The following is a 21483-nucleotide window of genomic DNA, read 5'->3' on the forward strand; positions in this document are numbered from 1 at the left end:
GGCAGTTTGACTGTTAGTGAGTAACTAAAAGCCGACTGCATATGCAGTAATTTGGTAACTCAGGCTTTTACCTGCACAAACGCCGTACCATCAACAGCCCATATACCGTGACTCGAATTGTCATAATATAGCCCTATAATTACGTGGAATCTAGTCTGCGCTAACTACCCACGTAAAACGAACGGGTTAGGACGAGACACTCGGATGCGTTTTATCAAAACAAGTGAGAACAACTCCTGTGCTACTAATTATTACTTTGAAAGAACAACCTCAGATGACAGTAATTAAAACCGATGAAAAAGTCTTTTAAGCATATAATACATTTGAAGCAAAATATTAAAAATAAGTAATGCGTGAGTGATGCTAACAAAAAATAATTCTATTTAAAAATTTTTGTAGCTCAAAACATGCAACATTTTATTTATGTTCGGTCCCGATTTGATGAGTTTATCATTTTGTTGTGTTCACCAAGTGTTTTTTTAAACTTGGGAGTTGTTGGCTCAACTGCCACGATTGAGGGCAACCGAATCCCGCAAATATCTATTGGTAAAAAGGTAGCAAGGCTAATTATCAATAACGCCTATCTGTACGTATATATGGACTGTAAAATGTTTATATGTTGTCACTGGCTAGCAGAGAACGGAACAACTTGAATGGAATACGTGAGTTGCTCTCGTGCTTACATCAGTTATTTTTGTCACAGGAGAATACACGGACATGATTGAGAGTTTTTGCTCCGGCAAAACCGAATCAATTCTTTCATCGAATTTTCTTACCTGCGCTTATAGGCTATTCGAACATCAAGACTCGCAAATATTTATGTGGCAAATACATTTGCAATTTAATGCATACATTGTGTGATGTCAGTTGAAAAACGTTCAGTGTTAGATCAGAACTCTGCTAGTTTTAATATAAACCAAACGCATCATTTGTTGTTTGATCTTTTTGTCGTAGGCTGTGCGCTGCCATGCAGTAATCCTAAAAGAGCTGCTATACAAAGGGTAACCGAAATAGCTTATGCGAAAATGTATTATTTTTTATGATTTTAATCTGTTCTTTTATGTTATACTGCAATATTAATGAGATTTTATGTTCTAACTTGCGTAATTATTAGAAGATCAATAACTTGATCGCAAAACTAGATTCTCACGTTACTTCATTAATAACCAAGGCTGCATTGTATACGAGGCAATTGTGGCTACCGTTGTAATAGGTTCGTTAGACTACAAAGTTCATGGGTTTGCATTGATTTTTGGTGTGTTAAATATAACTTTTTTTATAATAATATTTTACGGTTATTGCTTCACGACATATAAAAGGATTAGAATCAGCATTTGTCATATATTATTACATTTTAGAGCCTTGTTAAATGTCGCCAATTTAGTCTGTTTGGCTAACCAAGAGTGTTGTTGATATTAAGCAAGTCACAATCAAAAGCTAAAAAATTGCAGATTTTGGTAGTTTTCCCCATTACGTGACCAATGATAAACAGCCCCCATGTGGGGGCTGTATATCATTGGTGTGACAAAAACTGCAGCATCTCAATGTTATTAGCGGCTATCGCAGTCATTGCTGTACTATCTAGTGTAGCTTTAAGATAATGATTTAGGTATTTATAAATTCCTCACAAGTTCCTTAACGAACTTTATAGCCACTATCCGACTTTTAACAGATGTAAACCGCCTTTGCTTTGTTGTTTATGTTAGTCTCTGCTTACTTTAGGCCTATAGTTAATTAAAGGTTTAGGCATCGGTATAGGGCTGACTTAAATGTAATAGAAGATAATCTGTTCCAATCTAGATGATCATCCATATGGATGATCTCAGGCTAGGTTCTCATCCTTTTCAATGTTAAATTTCAAGTCGGGTTTCAAGTTAGTTTGACTATTCAACCTATTGCATTTTTTCTGCTCAAAGCAGGTGAGTTTTGCCACATAGTTATCACAATGTAACTTATTTTGCTGGTCATTTGATAAGAAAAGTCGCTTAATAATCTAGAAGTCTTTACTTAAATCATATGTACAAGGGTCTAGCCTACGTTTCTATGCAAACTTTATAGCTTTTGTGCCATGAGGGAATGTTTCTAGGCTAGCATGAAGCCAGGTGGCTGTTTAGTTTCTGCAGCTGGAAAATTATGCCCGCACAATTTTTTCATGCAGCCGAACAGTTGGTAGTCGGTGCTAGCTAGATCAAATCTATATATTTAGTGTTTGGGAAATGGTGACCTTGAACAGCTTTTCTCTTTTTGTGGACGATATTCTGTTATAATGTAGCTCTACAAACTCGCATGATATTTAATTCAGGCTAAAGGGTAATGTGTTTCTGTTTCTTTATCGTGTTTACATCAAATTGGTAATCTTCACATGAAACGATGGGGGCTCAATGCATTGACGATTGTACAAAAGAACCCTATTCGAATCTATTCTGTTGTTCTCATGCGTGAGCATTGCAACTAGAATTACCTCTACATATGACAACACAATAGCTCTGGAATTTTGTAGCTAGACGAAGTGTCACCTTATAAACAATATGATTGTAAACAAACACAGGCGTGTGTATATAACTGACTCATCACAATATGTATTAAGCATGAGAGAGGTAGATGTAGCATGACTATAACTTTAATATATATCGCAAAGAAGTCTCACATCGTCCACATGTGATTTATAGAAAGAAGACTGGTATCACATTGTTAAAATATGGCATTTTTCTCTAGTTTTAGTCGCACAGTTCTGTTACAATTTATGATCGAGAGCCCTCGGGTTTGTAACAACACTGTTTTGCAGTGAGGACAATTACTCTGATCTGCCTTACAATGTCACATTTTCAGTTTTTAGCCTGGTCTATTGCTCAGAGCTTCCATAAGCATCTAAACTATATGTTGCATTAGGCCTTCATAGACATGTGAACTATACTATCATATATTGCTTTAGGCCTTCATAGACATCTTAACTATATTATCATATGTTGGTTTAGGCCTTCCTAGACATCTGAACTATACTATCATATAATGCTCTAGATTACCATAAACATCTAAACATTACATCAACTATGTATTTATGCTCTGTAAACATCTGAATCATTTTATGATATATTGCTCTGGGATTCCATAGACGTCTGAACTGTATTACTGTATATTGCTCTAGGCTTCCTTAGACATTTGAACCATACATTCAAATAAACAAATCAAATCTTGTTTTTTGCAGAGTTCGATTACTGGTTTGATTGTTTATCTAGTGCTATATGGCCCTCCCACACAAGAGCAGGAATAAAAATGAAAAACTCTAGAATTACATATAAGAATCTACATGGTTTACGAGTATGTAGGCCTTTCGTGTAGGCCTGTAGTCAGACTCATGGAAACACAACTCCCGTACCTGTAGAAATTTATCATAGCAAATTCAATCTGTTAGAGCTCCAGAAACCTTTAAATCTATCATGGTCATACTTTTCCTACTTGGATAGCTTCTGTATTGAAATTCGTGGCTACAAGTTTTTACTTTAAATTATACATATTCATATGAGTTTAAGTGTTTCAAAAGAATGAATATCTAAAAGAGGCAAGTTGTAATTGCTAAAATATACTATGGTATATTTTATTATGGTATCATAAGTTAATAAATAGTAAAAACCGTCAGACTTTCTCCAATGAAGTGTCTAAAATTAATGGTTCAAAATTTATCTTAACTTGTGTAGCGTAAATCTTCCGCGGCGCAAGTCCGTTGTGCTAGTTCCAACTTTAAATGGGCCACAAATTAGTTTTATAATAGAAGTTAAACATTTGCCAACTGCATCCGTATCGCACAGCATTCAAGTTTCCTCTGACAGCATCGATGAGTGGCATGTCTGCCTCGGACAAAACTTGATTAATATTGTTAGTGGTGTGTACCAGTAGTCTATATTTGCGTCTCCAACTTGGATCCTTCATGTTCAATATATGCCTGTATCATAATTTCTAGACGTCTGTTGAGCTTAATGCTAGACTTCTTTGGTGCTCTCAGATTTCATGATTCTTTTCCGAACATTTCTACAAAATTTCTCCATGATTTGTGATAGTTGTGTTTACTATTTAAATAATGCCACTAATCTGCATTGCTCAATTGTGTTTTTGTACATTCAAAAGTTTATTTCCGTCATTTAAAGTTAACCAAGATTTATATCTCGTATGAATCATCAGGTACAGACTAAATAGGTATATAGTAAAGTCACCAAAGGAGATGCAGAACTTGTTCAGAAAAAGGGATTACATTGTTTGAGTAGATGTCTGAGGCTTTGCAGCACTATAGATAGTAGCACCTGTACCATAAATAGTACTTCTTGCAACATAGCTTAAGGTACTGGAGGGGCTGGTACCTTATACATGATAGCTAGTTAAGCTATCGTAAGCTTATGGTACGATAGCTATGGTGTCCATAGCTGGTACCTTATGTACGATAGCTATGGTGTCCATAGCTGGTACCTTCTGTACGATAGCTATGGTGTCCATAGCTGGTACCTTATGTACGATAGCTATGGTGTCCATAGCTGGTACCTTATGTACGATAGCTATGGTGTCCATAGCTGGTACCTTATGTACGATAGCTATGGTGTCCATAGCTGGTACCTTATGTACGATAGCTATGGTGTCCATAGCTGGTACCTTATGTACGATAGCTATGGTGTCCATAGCTGGTACCTTATGTACGATAGCTATGGTGTCCATAGCTGGTACCTTATGTACGATAGCTATGGTGTCCATAGCTGGTACCTTATGTACGATAGCTAGTTCTTCTTACACCATAGCTGGTACGTTATGTGCGATAGCCAGGGTTGGCATTATTCCCCGGGAAAAACTGTTTTTCCCAGGGCAGCGGGAAAAACTGAGAACAACTGGTAAAAACTGGGAACAACTGGGAAATATTACAACGCCAGAATTTTTTACCCAAATACTTTTGCTAAAAAATGAAATTTAATAAAAATGAAAAATTGAACTAAACAATTAGTTGTGTGACTCCATATTTATATCAATCAATAGCAATGGAAATAAAATAGTGTTTAAAAGTGGGAAAAATTAGAAAAAAGCAACACCCAAGATACGGACCAATGTTAAATAACGATGAGCCTTTTACAGTCCAATAAGAGAACTGTTTTGACGTGTATTGTTTAACACTTTTTCCCTAGTGCAGACCGAGCTGTGCAACAGGCCTGGAGTGGGGAAACCGTCCTAACTGGTAGCTTGATACCAAAACCTAAAAACAATTTCTTTAGGCTATGATTCGGCCGAATACGAGGATTAACTTTTCTTAGACAATCAATTCTAAATACTCTAATCCGTTGTTCAGTTCACCGGTCTCGACTACTTGGCATTATCTTCACGTGTTTTTGTTTTTCAATTATTTTCTAATTGTTGTATTATGCTTACTGTCATGTTTCACGCATATCAATTTTGCTTTCATTCAATATTACTATTTAACATATTTAAATAAACGAATATTATCTTGTGATCTGGTCTTTTCATTCAATATTTAGTAAATAAACCAATTATGAAGGTTATGCGCTTTCTTAGCCTGTGTACTGTTAAAGAGCCATTAACAAGCTCTATGAAAGCTAATGGTATAAGTGTATTCTTATTCTTTGCTTTAGCATTAGTCAACTTGTCAAAAAAGAGGTTTTTTAGTTTTTCCCGCTTTTTCCCACTTTTGGACAAAAATGAGTTTTTCCCGGGACGGTAAAAACCGGTATAAACCGGCGGTAATAACCGCCATGGGAAATTCTATGTCAACCCTGGCGATAGCTATTACTTCTTACACCATAGCTGGTACCTTATGTACGATAGCTAGTACCTCTTACACCATAGCCGGTACCTTATGTACGATAGCTAGTACCTCTTACACCATAGCTGGTACCTTGAGCAATGTAAGTACACCTAAAAGCTGGTAGGCCTATTCCGTTAGCTCCTGAGTTATATCGTGACAATAAATATGAAGCCGCTAGCTGAGTTGTCATTGGAGGTGACAAAAGACATTCCTTGTTAAAATGTCAGTTGTCATGCAGAATATAGTGACCTCAAATTTTGGTACTAATTTATTCAGATCCCTTTTCATTGAAAAATTATTTTCACACACTCTGGACAGTCTATGCAGAATTTACCCATGTCAATTATCAGTCAATCCTCGCTGTCTTATCGTAAATAAAAGCTGCCTCTCTGTGTCTTACTGTTTGAGTGTTTATTACTCTCCCAAAAAGTATTCCTTTTATGGCACCTATGTGGTGTGGTAGTTATCATTCTGGATTTGTCCTTCCAAATAGTCGGTGATCCTTATTTTGATATGTTATTATAACTCTGCAAAGCTCAGCGCAAGATGGCTCTTTGAATCTTAAATTCAGACAAACAGCTGTAACTGATGAGCTTATCTCTATACCCATACAAGTGGCTCTGCTAGCTGTCTGTATTGAGAATATTGTGAGAGAGTATTGTAAGAGAGTATTGTAAGAGAGTATTGTAAGAGACATTTAATACCACTATGTTTTATATCAGCACTCAACTATACCTGAGACAGACATGATGGAGCCTCAGGTATGTATTGGTGTCTTGCTCACGGCCTGCTCAGATGTCTATTATCTATCCGTATAGCTGCGTGACTCTGACGCTCCGCACACCTTCATCTGTCTTACCGTCACCACTCTTGGTACTTGTGGATAGCTAGGTTTGAGTTAGCATGCAGACTGCATGGTGGTACAACTCCAACTTTTGCCTTAACTCACTCTGTTCTCTCCATCTAACATCTGCCCTCCCTAGACATGTGTGGAATGTAATATAACAATGGGTGCTCCACTTGCTGCCTTGTGCCGTTCTCACAGTTTTTTGTTGTTGTCATAACTGATTGCTGATGTTTTGTTTGCTGCCCACTGCTTCTTGACATAGCCTGTGTGCTGCGTCACCTGAGCCAAGTAGCTGACGCATTTCGTTGTTTGATTATAGAGTCTTCTACGCTCGGACTCCATGAACAGTCTCCATCTAAATGAGACATTCAAGTCACTAACACGCAAGGATGCTGAAAAGGCCCTGCAAAGAGAACTCCAGCGGCTGCTGCACACAGCGCCGCCACCGTTTCGTAAGGTAATCGGGCTAACTCTGTTCTATTCTATTTTTGTCTCCATTCTGCGTGTTATGTATTGTGTTAGTCTGAGGGTACCAGTTAACATGTTGGTAGCTCTTTTATATCATAGAACATCTGAGTTCTAGAACTACCGCATTGTACAAAATGTGATCAAACATATCTGAAAAATAGTGCGGTTTCTCGTACGTCTCTAATTTTGGTATCTTGCTGAGGTAGACAAACATGTACACGCAGAGATCTTTTCACATTTTGTTCAATACTTGTTGGTTGATTTAATTCAAATGTAAATGGAAAAGGTGGGGGTCTAACGCTAATGATCAGTGCTGGCTTCAGGCTAATGGTTGATGTGGACCTAATGCCAATAGTCGATGTGGACCTAAGGCTAATGATCAGTGTAGACCTAAAGCACATGGTTTTTTTGGCCTAAAGCTAATGGTCGATGGGCTCTTAAGGCTAATGGGAGAAAGGAGTCGCTATACTGTATGCATCATGACTATCTTTGCCCTAAAGCTTGAAAAATGGTTGCTTCATAGAGAATAACTGTTTTTCTGTTTTTTGCATATTTGTTCGTACAGTTACATGTTCAAGCTTTTTGTTTTTCTGTAGTAGGATCTACATACAAGGGTAGGATTCTCGTTTTTAGTAACTTTTCAAATAACAAATAGTGCACTTTCCACCAACAAAGTTAGCCAATGAGATGCAAGCAAAGCCAAAGTGTTTGAAAAAATACCAACTTGCTCCACTTCTGGTTACTGGCATCAGCATTCGTATCAGCACAAAGGGCTGGCCTGTGTAGTCTCTCACTTATGTATTTATATAGGTCAAAGTGCTGGCATTTGTAGTCTCACTTATCTATCTACATATATTTTGCAAAGTTTAGGGTATGTTTTCTGTCATTTGTCCAGCTATAGCTATTATTTACTATCTTGGAATAAAGAAAACGTATCGCAGAAGATTTGACCACGGACCCTCCGGTTCACCAGTCCGATGCCTTATCAATTCAGCCACACAACCCTGAAGGATTCATTAGGCGATGTATGTCGTTATATGGGAGCAAATACACTCCTGCTTTCCGTCAAGACGCAAAGTGATAGCGTAACGTCATGAGAAGCGGTAGCTCTTATTAGTAAGCTTACTCGAATTATCCATTGGCAATGTACCAGGCTAATAGCAAGTGGCAGGCAACACTCATTACCTTTCATTGTTTATAAGCTGATTTTTAATACCTGGGCAACGTTGGTAGCACAGCTAGTGTATGAATATGGGACGAAGTGCTGGCCTGTGTATTCTCTCACTTATGTATGTATATAGGACAAAGTACACGCCTAACAAACATATCTTAGTATGGGTTCGTTGTGACGGCATGAACGGCATTTGTTGTAGGTGTTCGAAAGGGAGTTTGAGATGTTCCAGAGAATATTCAAACGTTTTCTGTCAGCTGAGACCACTATTGACTGGGAGCAGATAAAACTCCCTTCACCTCAAGAGGTAAGTCAAAGTTTTCACTGACTGAAATCAGGAACAACTTCCTTTCCCTCAAGTTGGTTAGTGAGTAGCCTCAGACACAAGATTAGCTTGTGAATCTACAGTCTATAAGGCTGCTAGTGTGGAGATCTAACCCAAGTGTCACAATTGATGACCTGTTTGAATATATCTATAACTTCTGACAGCTTGGTTGAATACATTTACATATATTATATACAATTCTGCGTGACAGCTGGTCACTCTTTCATGCAGTTGAACCGTGACTGGACATGCATAGATACCATGGCTTTGATATTGCGTGCATGTGTTTTTAAAAGTACGCTTTTCATTTCATTGTGTCTTCATGGAGCAAGCCTTGGCCAACAGTTAGTTGTTATTAGGAATTGTGGTCTCGTGATTGTCTGATGGTATTCAGAGGAGCAGTTTGAAGTTTGCTGCATCAGTGCAATGTGCCATTGGTATGGCGTTGTTTGTTGTTGATGGGTTAAAGGTCAAAGGTCAGCATTCAGCCGCTTTACCTGATACACCAAACATTTGAGATGCATTTGAATGGTAGTGATTTGAATGCTGGAATATTCTCGACAGGTCCCCTTTGTAGTGATGGAATGAATTTTTATTCGATTTGATTTGGGCAAATACTAAAGCGATTTTGAGTTTGGACTTCGCAAACCAATTAAATTATTGTCGACCATTTTTTAATGTCATCTTTTGGAAGATTAATACTCGGTCATAAAACGCAAGTCTATGTTATCCCAAGCAGCTTAGTCCTTTTGCTTACGCGATTGAAAGCTGTTCTGGTAAGATAGTATCCAACCTGATGTTAGTTGATGAGATCTGTTGATGATATTTTAAAGCATCTAAATGGAGGTAGGAAAGCTGCGTTTCTGTAAATGGAGGTAGGAAAGCTGCGTTTCTGTCTTTAACTATTTTACTGATTTACTTTCAAAGATTCTTTGCCATGTGTGAAATGCTCTATTTGTAAGAGGGGTATGCCTGGCAGGTACTTGTAGTAGATACTAGCGAGTAGCGGCTGACACTTTAATTTACCCACAGATTCTACCTTACGTCAGCCTGTCCTCTGAGTTTGAACATGACCAGAAAGTTGAGCTGCTTAACAAGGTGGCAGTAGTAAAACTTAATGGAGGCCTTGGTACCTCGATGGGCTGTCATGGTCCCAAGTCTCTCATCTCTGTCAGGAATGATTTGACCTTTCTTGACCTGCACGTCCAGCAGGTGGAGGTAAGATCATCCCTGGTTTTGTCACATTTTTTGACGAAGAAGTGTGGAATAGGAATAAGCTATGCATTGTAGAGCTCTCATTTTGAATACTTAGAAAATAATCATTCAAATATTCGATGAACAATGATTGTTAGATTCTGAAACGTGTGTAGATGGAAGAATATAATAAACCACTTGCATTAAAACTTACAGCAAGTAAAGAATAGGTAAATATGCAAGAAGTTCTAGGAGTGAATGAAACAAACACATTTACAGGATGCGCATGCAAATCAAATTGAATTGACCTGAAAAAATGGAAAAACCCACAATTACAAATCTATTCGCTCATTCATCATAGCTGTCTTATGATACAACTTTGGTGTGGTATCTTATGATACAATTTTGGTGTGGAATCTTATGATACAACTTTGGTGTGGGTTCTTATGATACAACTTTGGTGTGATATCTTATGATACAACTCTGGTGTGCCATCTTATGATACAATTTTTGTGTGGTATCTTGTGATACAACTTTGGTATGGTGTCTTATGATACAACTTAGGTATGGTGTCTTATGATACAACTTAGGTATGGTGTATTGTTTTATGCCGGTAGTTTGATATCTATGTTATGACTTTGGTATGGTGTCTTATGATACGACTTTGGTGTGGGATCTTATGATACAGCTTCGGTGTGGTATCTTATGATACAACTTTGATTTGAGTATAATATCTTTCGCTACAACTTAGGTATGGTGTATTGTCTTATGCCTGTAGTGTGATATCTTATGTTATGACTTTGGCATGAAATTTAATGCTACAACTTTGGTATGGTGTATTTGGCTGTGCCTGTAATGTGATACCGTTTGATATGGTTTTGAATTTTCTTGCATTGTATCTCTTTGTTCTTACCATGCATTGCTCATACAGAAGCTGAACAAAAGCTATGGAGTAAACATACCTCTGGTGCTTATGGACTCTTTCAACACAAACGAAGACATGCAGAAGGTGCTTGTCAAGTATTCTAATGTTGAAGTTGATATCCTGCGCTTTCAACAAACTAAACACCCTCGCCTCAATAAGGAGACCCTTTTACCTATTGTGAAAAGTTTAGATCTGAAAGCTGGCCATGATGGGTGAGATATGACAACTCCTCGTTCTCTCAATTTCATTGTACCTTTTGTTTATCTTCATGTCGCATTTTGTTTCATCTGTTACGGGCGGTCATTGCATATTTTAATAACAAATGGTTTAAGTCTATTTGTAGTCAATGTCTATTTATTACATAATATATAATATATATTATATTATGTCCTTTTTTATAAGAGCTCCTGTCTCATTGTTATTTATAGTTGCTGTACATCTGGGCACGACTCTCTAATCATGAGACTCCCTCTCTCTGTAATGTTTGTAGTTGGTGTCCATCTGGCCACGGTTCCGTTTATGAGAGCCTCTACTACAGCGGAATGCTAAAAAAACTTCTTGACGCAGGGAAAAAGTATATCTTCATTTCAAATATTGACAATCTCGGTGCCACCGTTGATCTCAGTATTATTAATCTAATGTCAAACCCCCCATCAGGTCAGTCACCTCCCGAGTTTGTTATGGAGGTCACTGATAAAACAGCTGCTGATGTTAAGGTTAGTTGTACTTCGTTTATTCCGGTCTTCTAAGTGTTGGAGTGTCAAGCCTATCTTTGTTACTCCTGCTAGTTAAATATCATAACTTCTACTACTAGTTAAATATCATAACTTCTAGTAGTAGTAATACAGTGTATCATAACTTACTTCTAGTAGTAGTAATACAGTATATCATAACTTACTTCTAGTAGTAGTTATACAGTATATCATAACTTACTTCTAGTAGTAGTTATACAGTTTATCATAACTTACTTCTAGTAGTAGTTATACAGTTTATCATAACTTACTTCTAGTAGTAGTAATACAGTATATCATAACTTACTTCTAGTAGTAGTAATACAGTATATCATAACTTACTTCTAGTAGTAGTTATACAGTTTATCAAAACTTACTTGTAGTAGTAGTCATACAGTTTATCATATCTTACTTCTAGTAGTAGTTATACAGTTTATCATAACTTACTTTTAGTAGTAGTTATACAGTGTATCATAACTTACTTCTAGTAGTAGTTATACAGTTTATCATAATTTACTTGTAGTAGTAGTCATACAGTTTATCATATCTTACTTCTAGTAGTAGTTATACAGTTTATCATAACTTACTTTTAGTAGTAGTCATACATTTTATCATAACTTACTTCTAGTAGTAGTTATACAGTTTATCATAACTTACTTCTAGTAGTAGTCATACAGTTTATCATAACTTACTTCTAGTAGTAGTCATACAGTTTATCATAACTTACTTGTAGTAGTAGTCATACAGTTTATCATAACTTACTTCTAGTAGTAGTTATATAGTTTATCATAACTTACGTCTAGTAGTAGTCATACATTTTATCATAACTTACTTCTAGTAGTAGTTATACAGTTTATCATAACTTACTTCTAGTAGTAGTCATACAGTTTATCATAACTTACTTCTAGTAGTAGTCATACAGTTTATCATAACTTACTTCTAGTAGTAGTTATACAGTTTATCATAACTTACTTCTAGTAGTAGTAATACAGTATATCATAACTTACTCTTTATATGCTCCTCTGAACTAAAGATATGAATAGGCCGGTGGTTGCATTCTGCGGAACTACTGTTAGGCTCCAAAACTGCCCCTTTTTGGTGAGGATCTGATGGAAACTGACTGGCCTTGACCTTACCGTGCATAGAAACTTTTTAATTTTTTGTTTCATCCTCTTAGTCTACTCTGAAATCAAGCCCAATATTTAGTAGCTGTTTACTGTGCTGAGTATCATTTTCAACAGCCAAACCAGATTAGAATCATGTAAATATTTTACAGTATGTTTCTCAGTAAAGGCCTCGACACACAAGAGTTGAGTTTATAATGATGATAATTTGTGTTTTGAAAAATAGGGATCAATCAGTGGCTTTCATTTCTGAAAATCAACACAAGACACAAAAATGTTCATGTTCTGCGAAATAGCATTGCATAGTACATAAAAGTAGTGCATATAATTAATGCTGAGTGTATGTAAGTAATATTTGGTGCATATAAATAATGCATGTAAGTAATGTGTAGTGCACATTAATAATGAATGTAAGTAATGTGGAGTGCACATTAATAATGAATGTAAGTAATGTGTAGTGCATATTAATAATGAATGTAAGTAATGTGTAGTGCATATTAATAATGAATGTAAGTAATGTGTAGTGCATATTAATAATGGCTGTAAGTAATGTGTAGTGCATATTAATAATGAATGTAAGTAATGTGTAGTGCATATTAATAATGAATGTAAGTAATGTGTAGTGCATATTAATAATGTATGTAAGTAATTTGTAGTGCATATTAATAATGTAAGTATTGTGTAGTGCATATTAATAATGTATGTAAGTATGTAATTCGTAGGGCACGAAAATGAGAGTATGTAATAGTAATGCGTTTATCTCACAGGGTGGCACATTGGTGGAATACGAGAACAAAATGCGGCTACTAGAGCTAGCCCAGGTTCCTAAGGAAAAAGTCGATGAATTTAAATCAGTCAACAAATTTAAGTATGTCTATTAGTGTTGTTGTTGTTATTGTTATGCATGACCATATGATGTGTCAACTAGGAGCACTATTACCTTTCTGTCATCTCTGTAGAATCTTCAATACGAACAACCTCTGGGTCAACCTGAACGCTATTAATCGTGTCATAGAGGAGGAGACGCTGCAAATGGAGATTATTGTTAATCCAAAAGTATGTCATAGTAAATATCATGTCATGATATGCAGTAACCAGAGTATGTCATAGTAAATATCGTAATGCATGATATACAGTAAGTAGCCAAATTATGGCGTAGTAAGTTTCTTTTCAAGTCATTATTTACAGTAAATAACCAGAGTAACTATCATTGATATCAAGGATATACAGTAAGTTGCTAGAGCATCGTAAAGTCAAGAGTAATTGACTAATTGTAGGTTACCAAGGTAAGTCATTATTTTGACTAGGTAGTAAAAGTATATACCCTAGGACACTTATGTATTCGCGTCATCTAACTTTCGCATTTTCGTGGAGTCATTCATCTCGCGAAAAGTTCATGAGCGAAACTAAACTATCATAACGAACGAGCGAAAACGCGAAATTAAATAGCTTTGTTCATTGATATCCACAATAAAATCGTCATATTAGATATGCAGGGAACCTTTGTGTGTGGTTGGGCTCATTGGGCAATTTCTGCTAAACTCATTATAGCTAATACATCGACTGAGCAGCGTGGCAAAGCAAATTGAGATAACAAGTTCTTTTGGAAAAGCCGGCCTGTATTCCCTGGTTGCAAATTGGGGCAGCTAATGTTAGGCAACTAGTTATGAGCATCTGGGGGTTTGGAGGCGCGGTATCAGCCCCCTCAACAGGTTTCTTTCATGTAGGGCCTCAACTGGGCATCTCACGTAAAGTTTTAAAAGATTTTATCGGAAAGTATAAACATTTTTTCTATTATTTGATATTTGTTTGTTGTAGGTGATGTGACTGCTAGGACGTTTTCAGATTAAAATAGGCTAAACTTGACCACAGTTGAAACGCTCAGAAAAAAAGACATCTTTTTTCTTTTGAGCGTTTCAACAAAGATCAATTTTGCCGATTTTATTTTTAGTTCATCCGAAGGTTTTTACGCTTTCGTTGGGCAATTGCCAAACGGATGTTTGGTAAAACTTGAGATTTTGCAAACCTTTATAAAGGTCATTAACAAGAATATTTTGCCACTGATGATGATAATATTGACGCCTAAGAACTACTAAAAGTTGATGTTTGTCTCTATGGCTTGGAATAAAGTGATATTCTACAGCGATAAAAACCGTTCCCGTAGCCATTGGGCAAATAACTCTTCGAGTTAATGATGTTGAGGTCGAGCTATCTAAAGCAGTTTATCATTCCCTGGGAACGGACCAAACAAATCACTTCGAGTTAACCAAGTGTTCGTGATAAAATTTCACATTTTATCCGAGGGCAAGTTCTCCGAGTTTGACTATACTTAGCCGCCAAAAATTCCTAAAAAGTTGGGGCGGCTCAGCCGGCCAGCCGCCCCAGGGAATAGGGGCCTGTGGAAAAGCCAAGACAAACGAGGAAGATGATGATATTAGTTTAGTCACTGAATTTGTAACTGATGAGGATGAAAGTCTGGTAGGGAAAGTCATAAAATTGAATAATAATTATTGTAGCGATGAATTTTATTACCAACCAATAACAATAACAACCTTGAGCCATGGCCACCGCGTGCTATAAATACTTGAGATATAATATTGGTGCCACATCAGTCACGACGGCAAGGGCAAGGACCTAGACGTTATTGATAGTCCAAGAAACAAATAGCAGCAAGCGATCAAGTTGCATTGTCGATCTCGCCCACACATTTCTACCCGCGGTTCACAAATACAAACTAGTCCCAAATTGAAAAATTTTTTTACTGGTGAACCGGACCTGAGGAATCCAATTATGTTTGTTCTATTGCATTTATTTTCACATCACTATATTTTCGCAATCATCAGATCCGCGAAATTATGTTGCAGCGAAATTTTACTCTGTGTGCTACTCACGAAACTAAATACTAGCGAAATATAAGTGTCCTAGGGTATACCTCTGTATGCTTACCAGCTATAAAGAACACCCATCCACATAGTATCCTTGTTACCAGGCAATGTTGTTAATAACAATACAGGACAGGAAGTTCGTTAAATATTTGATAAGCTCTTACTCTTTTGAGCCTCCTTTTATGGCTCAAAGCCTATATGGTGCTAGGGGCCTTGTGATCAGCTTGATGTAAGGCTATCCTTCCTCTTTATAACTATATTACTTTTTTCTAGTCATGCTCAAAGATACATCTAGAATTATGTAGGGGTGTGGGTTGTAGGGGTGTATCTAGAGTGATGTGAGGGTAGGTGATGTAGGGGTGTATCTAAAGTGATGTAGGGGTTGATGGGGTGTATCTAGAGTGACATAGGTGTAGGATATGGGGGGTGTATCTAGAGTGACTTGTGGGTATGGGATGTAGGGTTTTATCTAAAGTGATGTAGGGGTAGGAAATACAGGGGTGTATATAAAATGATGTAGGGGTAGAGAAGTAGGGGTGTATCTGATATGGCGTTAGCGTAGGGGATGTAAGGGTATATCTAAAGTGACGTAGGGGTATATCTAAAGTGACGTAGGGGTATATCTAAGGTGACGTAGGGGTATGGAATGTAAGGGTGTATCTAAAGTGATGTATTGTTTCATGAAAGTCAAGTCAGAGCTTTTTGTAGACTCTGGACGATGGTACGAATGTAATACAGCTTGAACAGGCTGCTGGTGCTGCCATACAATCATTTGACAATGCTGTCGGTAAGATATGTATATAGTTTTAATCTTTTGACAGTTGCTGACGTGCGGGTTTCTATATTCCTAACAGTGTAGAGTTGCTACAAGTCCTTGCATATTTTACTGTATTAATGAGTGTATGATTATATCAGTGTATCATTTAAGAAGACTAGGAAGTGTCGCTGCCAATGTGCTAGTAAAAAGGCGTGGTATAATTGAAAATTTGATGCTTGTCCAATAAATGCTCAACATTGCAGGAGTAAACGTTCCAAGGAAGAGGTTCTTACCGGTCAAGATGACCTCTGACCTTCTGCTTGTCATGAGTAACCTCTATAAACTCCGCTATGGGCAGCTGACCATGAGTGATAAACGTGTGTTTCCTGTGACTCCATTGGTCAAGCTGGGAACTCATTTTTCTAAGGTATGACTGCAGTGCGCTATCTGGTTGGGCTCTCATTTCAGATCTGGTATCATACGGCTTGTGAAGACTTACTGTTTAACCAGTCAGTTTTTATTTAAAGGTTGACTTGCAACAAAATTCACATTACCGTTATTTGATATGAAAAGATTGACCATGTCTTACTCTGCTGTGTTGTAGGTGCAAAATATGTGAAAAGGTGATTACAAGCTTTTAAAAGCTCAAAAATGAACAGAAAATCGCAGCCACACGAGACCGCCGTAGTTTGGATTCCCTTTCCAAAACGGCTCAAATGTGATATAGTTGTGAGAGATGGTTTCTGTTTACACTTTCTTGCAACATTATTCGTCGAAATATTTTCACAAATATACTTCACGTATTCAATAAAACTATGTCTATTGTTCTTACGCGTCTGTTTTATCGTCATCCTAATGCTGTCACTTTTAGCAGTGATATCTTCTAACTTACCGTAAAAATTCGTTTAATTTTTTTGCCTTAGCTTGAAGGAGTACATATCATTGTCTGACAATCATGACGAGCCTGTTGGTCACTTGTGATAATCGAAAAGTGCTGCAGAAATTATTTGCGAAGTTTTGGGTCACTTGATCAGATTACGACTTGCCGATTAGACCAGGCCGAAACAAAACTGTAAAGTAGCGAGTATCTATATTTGATACGGGGTCTTCGGTAAAACCCGAAGTGTTTGTCATAAACTAGTACTACGTTAAGTTTCATATTGAGCTTTGTATTGACCTTTAAATTTACGTGAGAACATACGTGGGAAGACGATAACCAAATTCGGTGGCTACGTCATCGAAATAAAGAAATTCCAATCTACGGCGGCTTTTTGTTTTTGAGCTTTTAAGAGCTTGTAATCACGTTTCCACGTATTTGGCACTTACAACACAACATAGTAAGACATGGTGAATCTTTTGCTACCAAATAACTGTAATGTGAACCCTGCAAGTCAACCTTTAACAATGATGGTTTTAACAGTGATAGTTTTAACAAAAATATTTTAGACTGTCTATTACATGTACAGATATCAAATATAATATCTAAAACATTTTTACCTCACCATTTTCATTCAATTCTGGGAAGTTTGAAAAGAAAATTAAGAGTTCTTGCAAGAAGCTGTTCTCAATAATAGAAATATTTGCCCAATAATCTGTAAGTATATTTGGCTCTATTTCTCCGTAGGTCATTTTGTCTGTTTGCCCTTTACATAAACTAACTTTTAATTTACCCTCACAGGTTTCAAGTCAAAAAAATTTTGGTTACCGCCCGTAACGGACATTTTTTGCTTAAAAGATCTCTTTGTGAATGAAAATAATGCTAATTGCGATGTCGTAATGAGATGACTAAAAAACTGTCCAATATGGTGCTTGAGCCCATAATACTCACGTTATTAGGCTGACGCTCTCCAGATCTGAGCTAATCTGTCACCATATGAAGTATTCGAATAATTGTGCCAATCAGAGATAAGGATTGCTTATATAGATCTTTTTTTATTCTGTGTGAAAACTACAAAAATAAAAGCATAAAATTAGAAATTCAAGTTATATTTTAACCAGCGGTGACAGGTATGTACGCTCAAAGTCTGTTTTATCAAGTGTGGTTTTTTGTAGATGGATTTCTCTATGCGCAGTATTGCGAGTGTTGGCAAACTTCTACTCGTGAATATAGCTTATTCTGACACTTTCTTTCTTTAATAATAATAATACATATCAATACTTTATTCTTTTGGATCAAATATTTGTATTAGATTATTCTATGATTTGTTTAATTCACTCAACAGCTGGAAGGCCTGCGATGAACGTCTTAATAAATTGTATTAAAACGTTAAAACATATTAAACATATAAAACAAATATATTATATAATAGATGTAACAACATAAATGAATGAAGAGGGAATCAGTGAAGAGGTTTTATGGTTAGCTTACATTGGAGACAGAACAACAGAAGTGTGGGTAATGTAACGGTTCAGCAGAGTGATAAAATATGCTCTCCAACTTACTCTACAGAGATTTAGTTTAAATTGCCTCAATTTTTTTAATATTACAATACTGTAATGCTTCTTGAAATTTTGGAAGTTGAAAATTTTGTTGTATGTAGAGAGAATCATAATTCAAGGTTCAACTGTGTATGATTATTATAGTTCATCCTACATATTGTATGTGATGTCACAGATATGTAGGATGACCTGATACAGGCTTTACAAAATGTTTTTATCTCATGTTTCGTTTTATTTATTAACACATTTGCAGGTTAAAGACTTTCTTACTAGATTTTCCAACATTCCAGACATAATGGAGTTGCACCATTTGACTGTCTCTGGTGATGTCACCTTCGGTAAAGACGTTGTGCTCAAGGTGTGTTGAATATGATTATCTAAACAGATATAATTCAACCATCATTTTAGTAAGCTTTCGGAAAATTGACAAATATTGAACTTGTTGCAGGGAACTGTAATTATCATCGCTAATCATGGAGACAGAATAGATATTCCATCGGGGGCTGTGCTTGAAAATAAAATAGTGTCTGGTAATCTCAGAATACTGGATCACTAGTCAGCGCTGACATCACCAGTCGACCTCCTGACAGCTCGGAGTCTCGATGAAGTCTCATGGATCTATTACATTTTTACACTACTATGTTGTTCTATTAATATATTGTTAATCAAGACCCGTATATGTTTGGAATTTTCTTGCTTGTTTTTTCTTGTCCCTAAGCTTTTAGACTATTAGTTATTTCTGTGATATGTCTTGCGCAGGTTACGCAACAGTTTTATAAGAGGCTAGTTAGGATCTAAATTCACCATTTATACAATAAAATCATCCATTGTTATCTTGATATAGTTCCAGAAATCAGAATGTCTAAAGGCGTAATCAATTGTGCAAAGATTGTGCACATACATTACGTGTATAATATGCTCACTTATCTTAGTCTCAACCATAGGAGTTGTCTTCGCCCTTGTTCATCAGTTGCATCATCATTTCTAACACAGCGATTGATCTTGAGTATGGTTGCGAGACACGTGCATCAGTTTACAGTCTGCTTGGCCTTGAGTGTTGTCATAGATATAGTAAACATAGATATAGGGTTTACTATATCTATGAGTGTTGTTGTCGCATGATTGGCTGCTGCGGGCCATAAGCGCTGGTTTGCCAGTGATGTGATTTCATACCTAGCTGTTCGTATGTACGCTGCGTTTTAAGCAGACGAACGCGCAATTACATTAGCTTGCTCAGTCAGAATCACAGGTGTCCTTTAGCGGGGGTATTGCCGAAGCCAAGACCGGGCCGTAGTCTACACACACAAAAAAACAACAAAGGTCCACGTGGTTATGAGCAAAAACAAAAGTATCCACCTAAATATCTCACCAATCCAATGAGCAGCACACAAAAACTAAACCAATCGCCAGAGCCACCCATCATGTCAAAATATTCCAAGTTTCAAGTCATGTCTTGCACAACTCACCTTATGGTTTGTCAAAACTTGTCCCAAAGTCCCTATTAATTTGAGACTGTCCAATATCCGTTTTAGAAATGGTCGCCACTAGCCTAGCCTAACGTCCTGATTCAACATCTTAGTCACTATCGGGGCATTGCTGAGTGCTCCCAATCTTTTTTAGTCTCTCGTAAGCATGCAAGAACCAATCAAAATCGGGTTAACACTATTTTAAACAAAACTTAAGAGGGACTAAAAAAGATCGGGAGCACTCAGCAATGCCCCAATAGTTACTAAGGTGTTGAATCAGGACGCTAGGCTAGCGGCGACCATTTCTAAAACAGATATTGGACAGTCTCAAATTAATAGGGACTTTGAGACAAGTTTTGACAAACCGTAAGGTGAGTTGTGCAAGACATGACTTGAAACTTGGAATATTTTGACATGATTGGTGGCTCTGTCGATTAGTTTAGTTTTTGTGTGTGCTGCCCATCGGATTGGTGAGATATTTGGGTGGATACTTTTGTTTTTGCTCAGAACTGCGTGGACCTTTGTTGTTTTTTTGTGTGTGTAGACTACGGCCCGGTCTCGGCTTCGGCAATATCCCCGCTAAAGGACACCTGTGGTCAGAATGAACCAGACGTGCTTTTCTTACAGCCGATCATGTATTTGATTACTAAAAAAGTTCCCGTTTCTCAAAGTTATCAGGAGGCAAACGGTACTAGTTATAATTTTTTATATTATATTTTGATCTGTATGTTCTTTTATTTGCTTGTTGCTGATGTTGCTATTCATTCAACTAATTTTAAACCTTTGTATCAAGTTTGCATTCAGACTTCACAGGCATATCTGCTAACTCTAACTATACCTTCACGCATTGGCCGTAAGACTCGCGCAATTGCCTCACGCATCTCACGCCTTTGTCACGCAATTGCCCTCTTTACCCAAGCAAACCTGTTTTATTGCCCCAATCTTCAAGTAGTAATCATATACTTACTACTAATAAACAACTATGTATAAACCTATTTGTGGCATTCTCATCTATCAATAACCTCCACGACATGTAGTTTCCATATGGAGTTTTATTATCTTTCGCTGTGGTGTTTTTAAACGCTATGAAAATTTACCTCACTTATCAAATCCTCGCGTTTTCATTGCCCCCCAAAATGGACTCACTCTTTTCCCCACTCCAGGGTTGGCAGGTCTGTAAATTACAGGGGCGGTGTGGTTGAAAGTCAATAAAGTTTAATTACTGTCAATATTTAATTAAGTCAATATTACATTCACACATACCAGTAGTCATAACCTCCCTAAAGTTCAAAGTCCAAAAGCAATATTTCCAAACTGCTAAACATTTTATCATCTTGGTAGTTCCAGAAATCATAAT

The 21483-nt window shown here is 36.9% G+C and overlaps 1 protein-coding gene across 1 annotated transcript; it reads left to right on the forward strand.

Moving 5' to 3' along the window:
- Positions 1–584: 584 nt before the first annotated feature.
- Positions 585–19487, forward strand: LOC137399913 (UTP--glucose-1-phosphate uridylyltransferase-like). Its single transcript, XM_068086175.1, has 13 exons — positions 585–662; positions 6517–6555; positions 6961–7098; positions 8483–8587; positions 9638–9823; positions 10731–10936; positions 11215–11440; positions 13347–13447; positions 13539–13635; positions 16173–16251; positions 16485–16648; positions 18914–19018; positions 19109–19487. Exons 1-13 carry the CDS (start codon positions 654–656, stop codon positions 19214–19216), a joined length of 1563 nt encoding a protein of 520 aa, XP_067942276.1. The 5' UTR covers positions 585–653; the 3' UTR covers positions 19217–19487.
- Positions 19488–21483: the final 1996 nt, after the last annotated feature.

The sequence above is a fragment of the Watersipora subatra genome, chromosome 7, assembly GCF_963576615.1.
Source record: "Watersipora subatra chromosome 7, tzWatSuba1.1, whole genome shotgun sequence".
In the NCBI taxonomy this organism is placed as follows: domain Eukaryota; kingdom Metazoa; phylum Bryozoa; class Gymnolaemata; order Cheilostomatida; family Watersiporidae; genus Watersipora; species Watersipora subatra.

Excerpts from the sequence above, each read along its gene's own strand:
- LOC137399913 (XM_068086175.1), top strand. Across the intron at positions 7,099-8,482 it reads CGCCGCCACCGTTTCGTAAG|GTGTTCGAAAGGGAGTTTGA; the intron begins GTAATCGGGCTA and ends CATTTGTTGTAG. Across the intron at positions 11,441-13,346 it reads AAACAGCTGCTGATGTTAAG|GGTGGCACATTGGTGGAATA; the intron begins GTTAGTTGTACT and ends TTTATCTCACAG.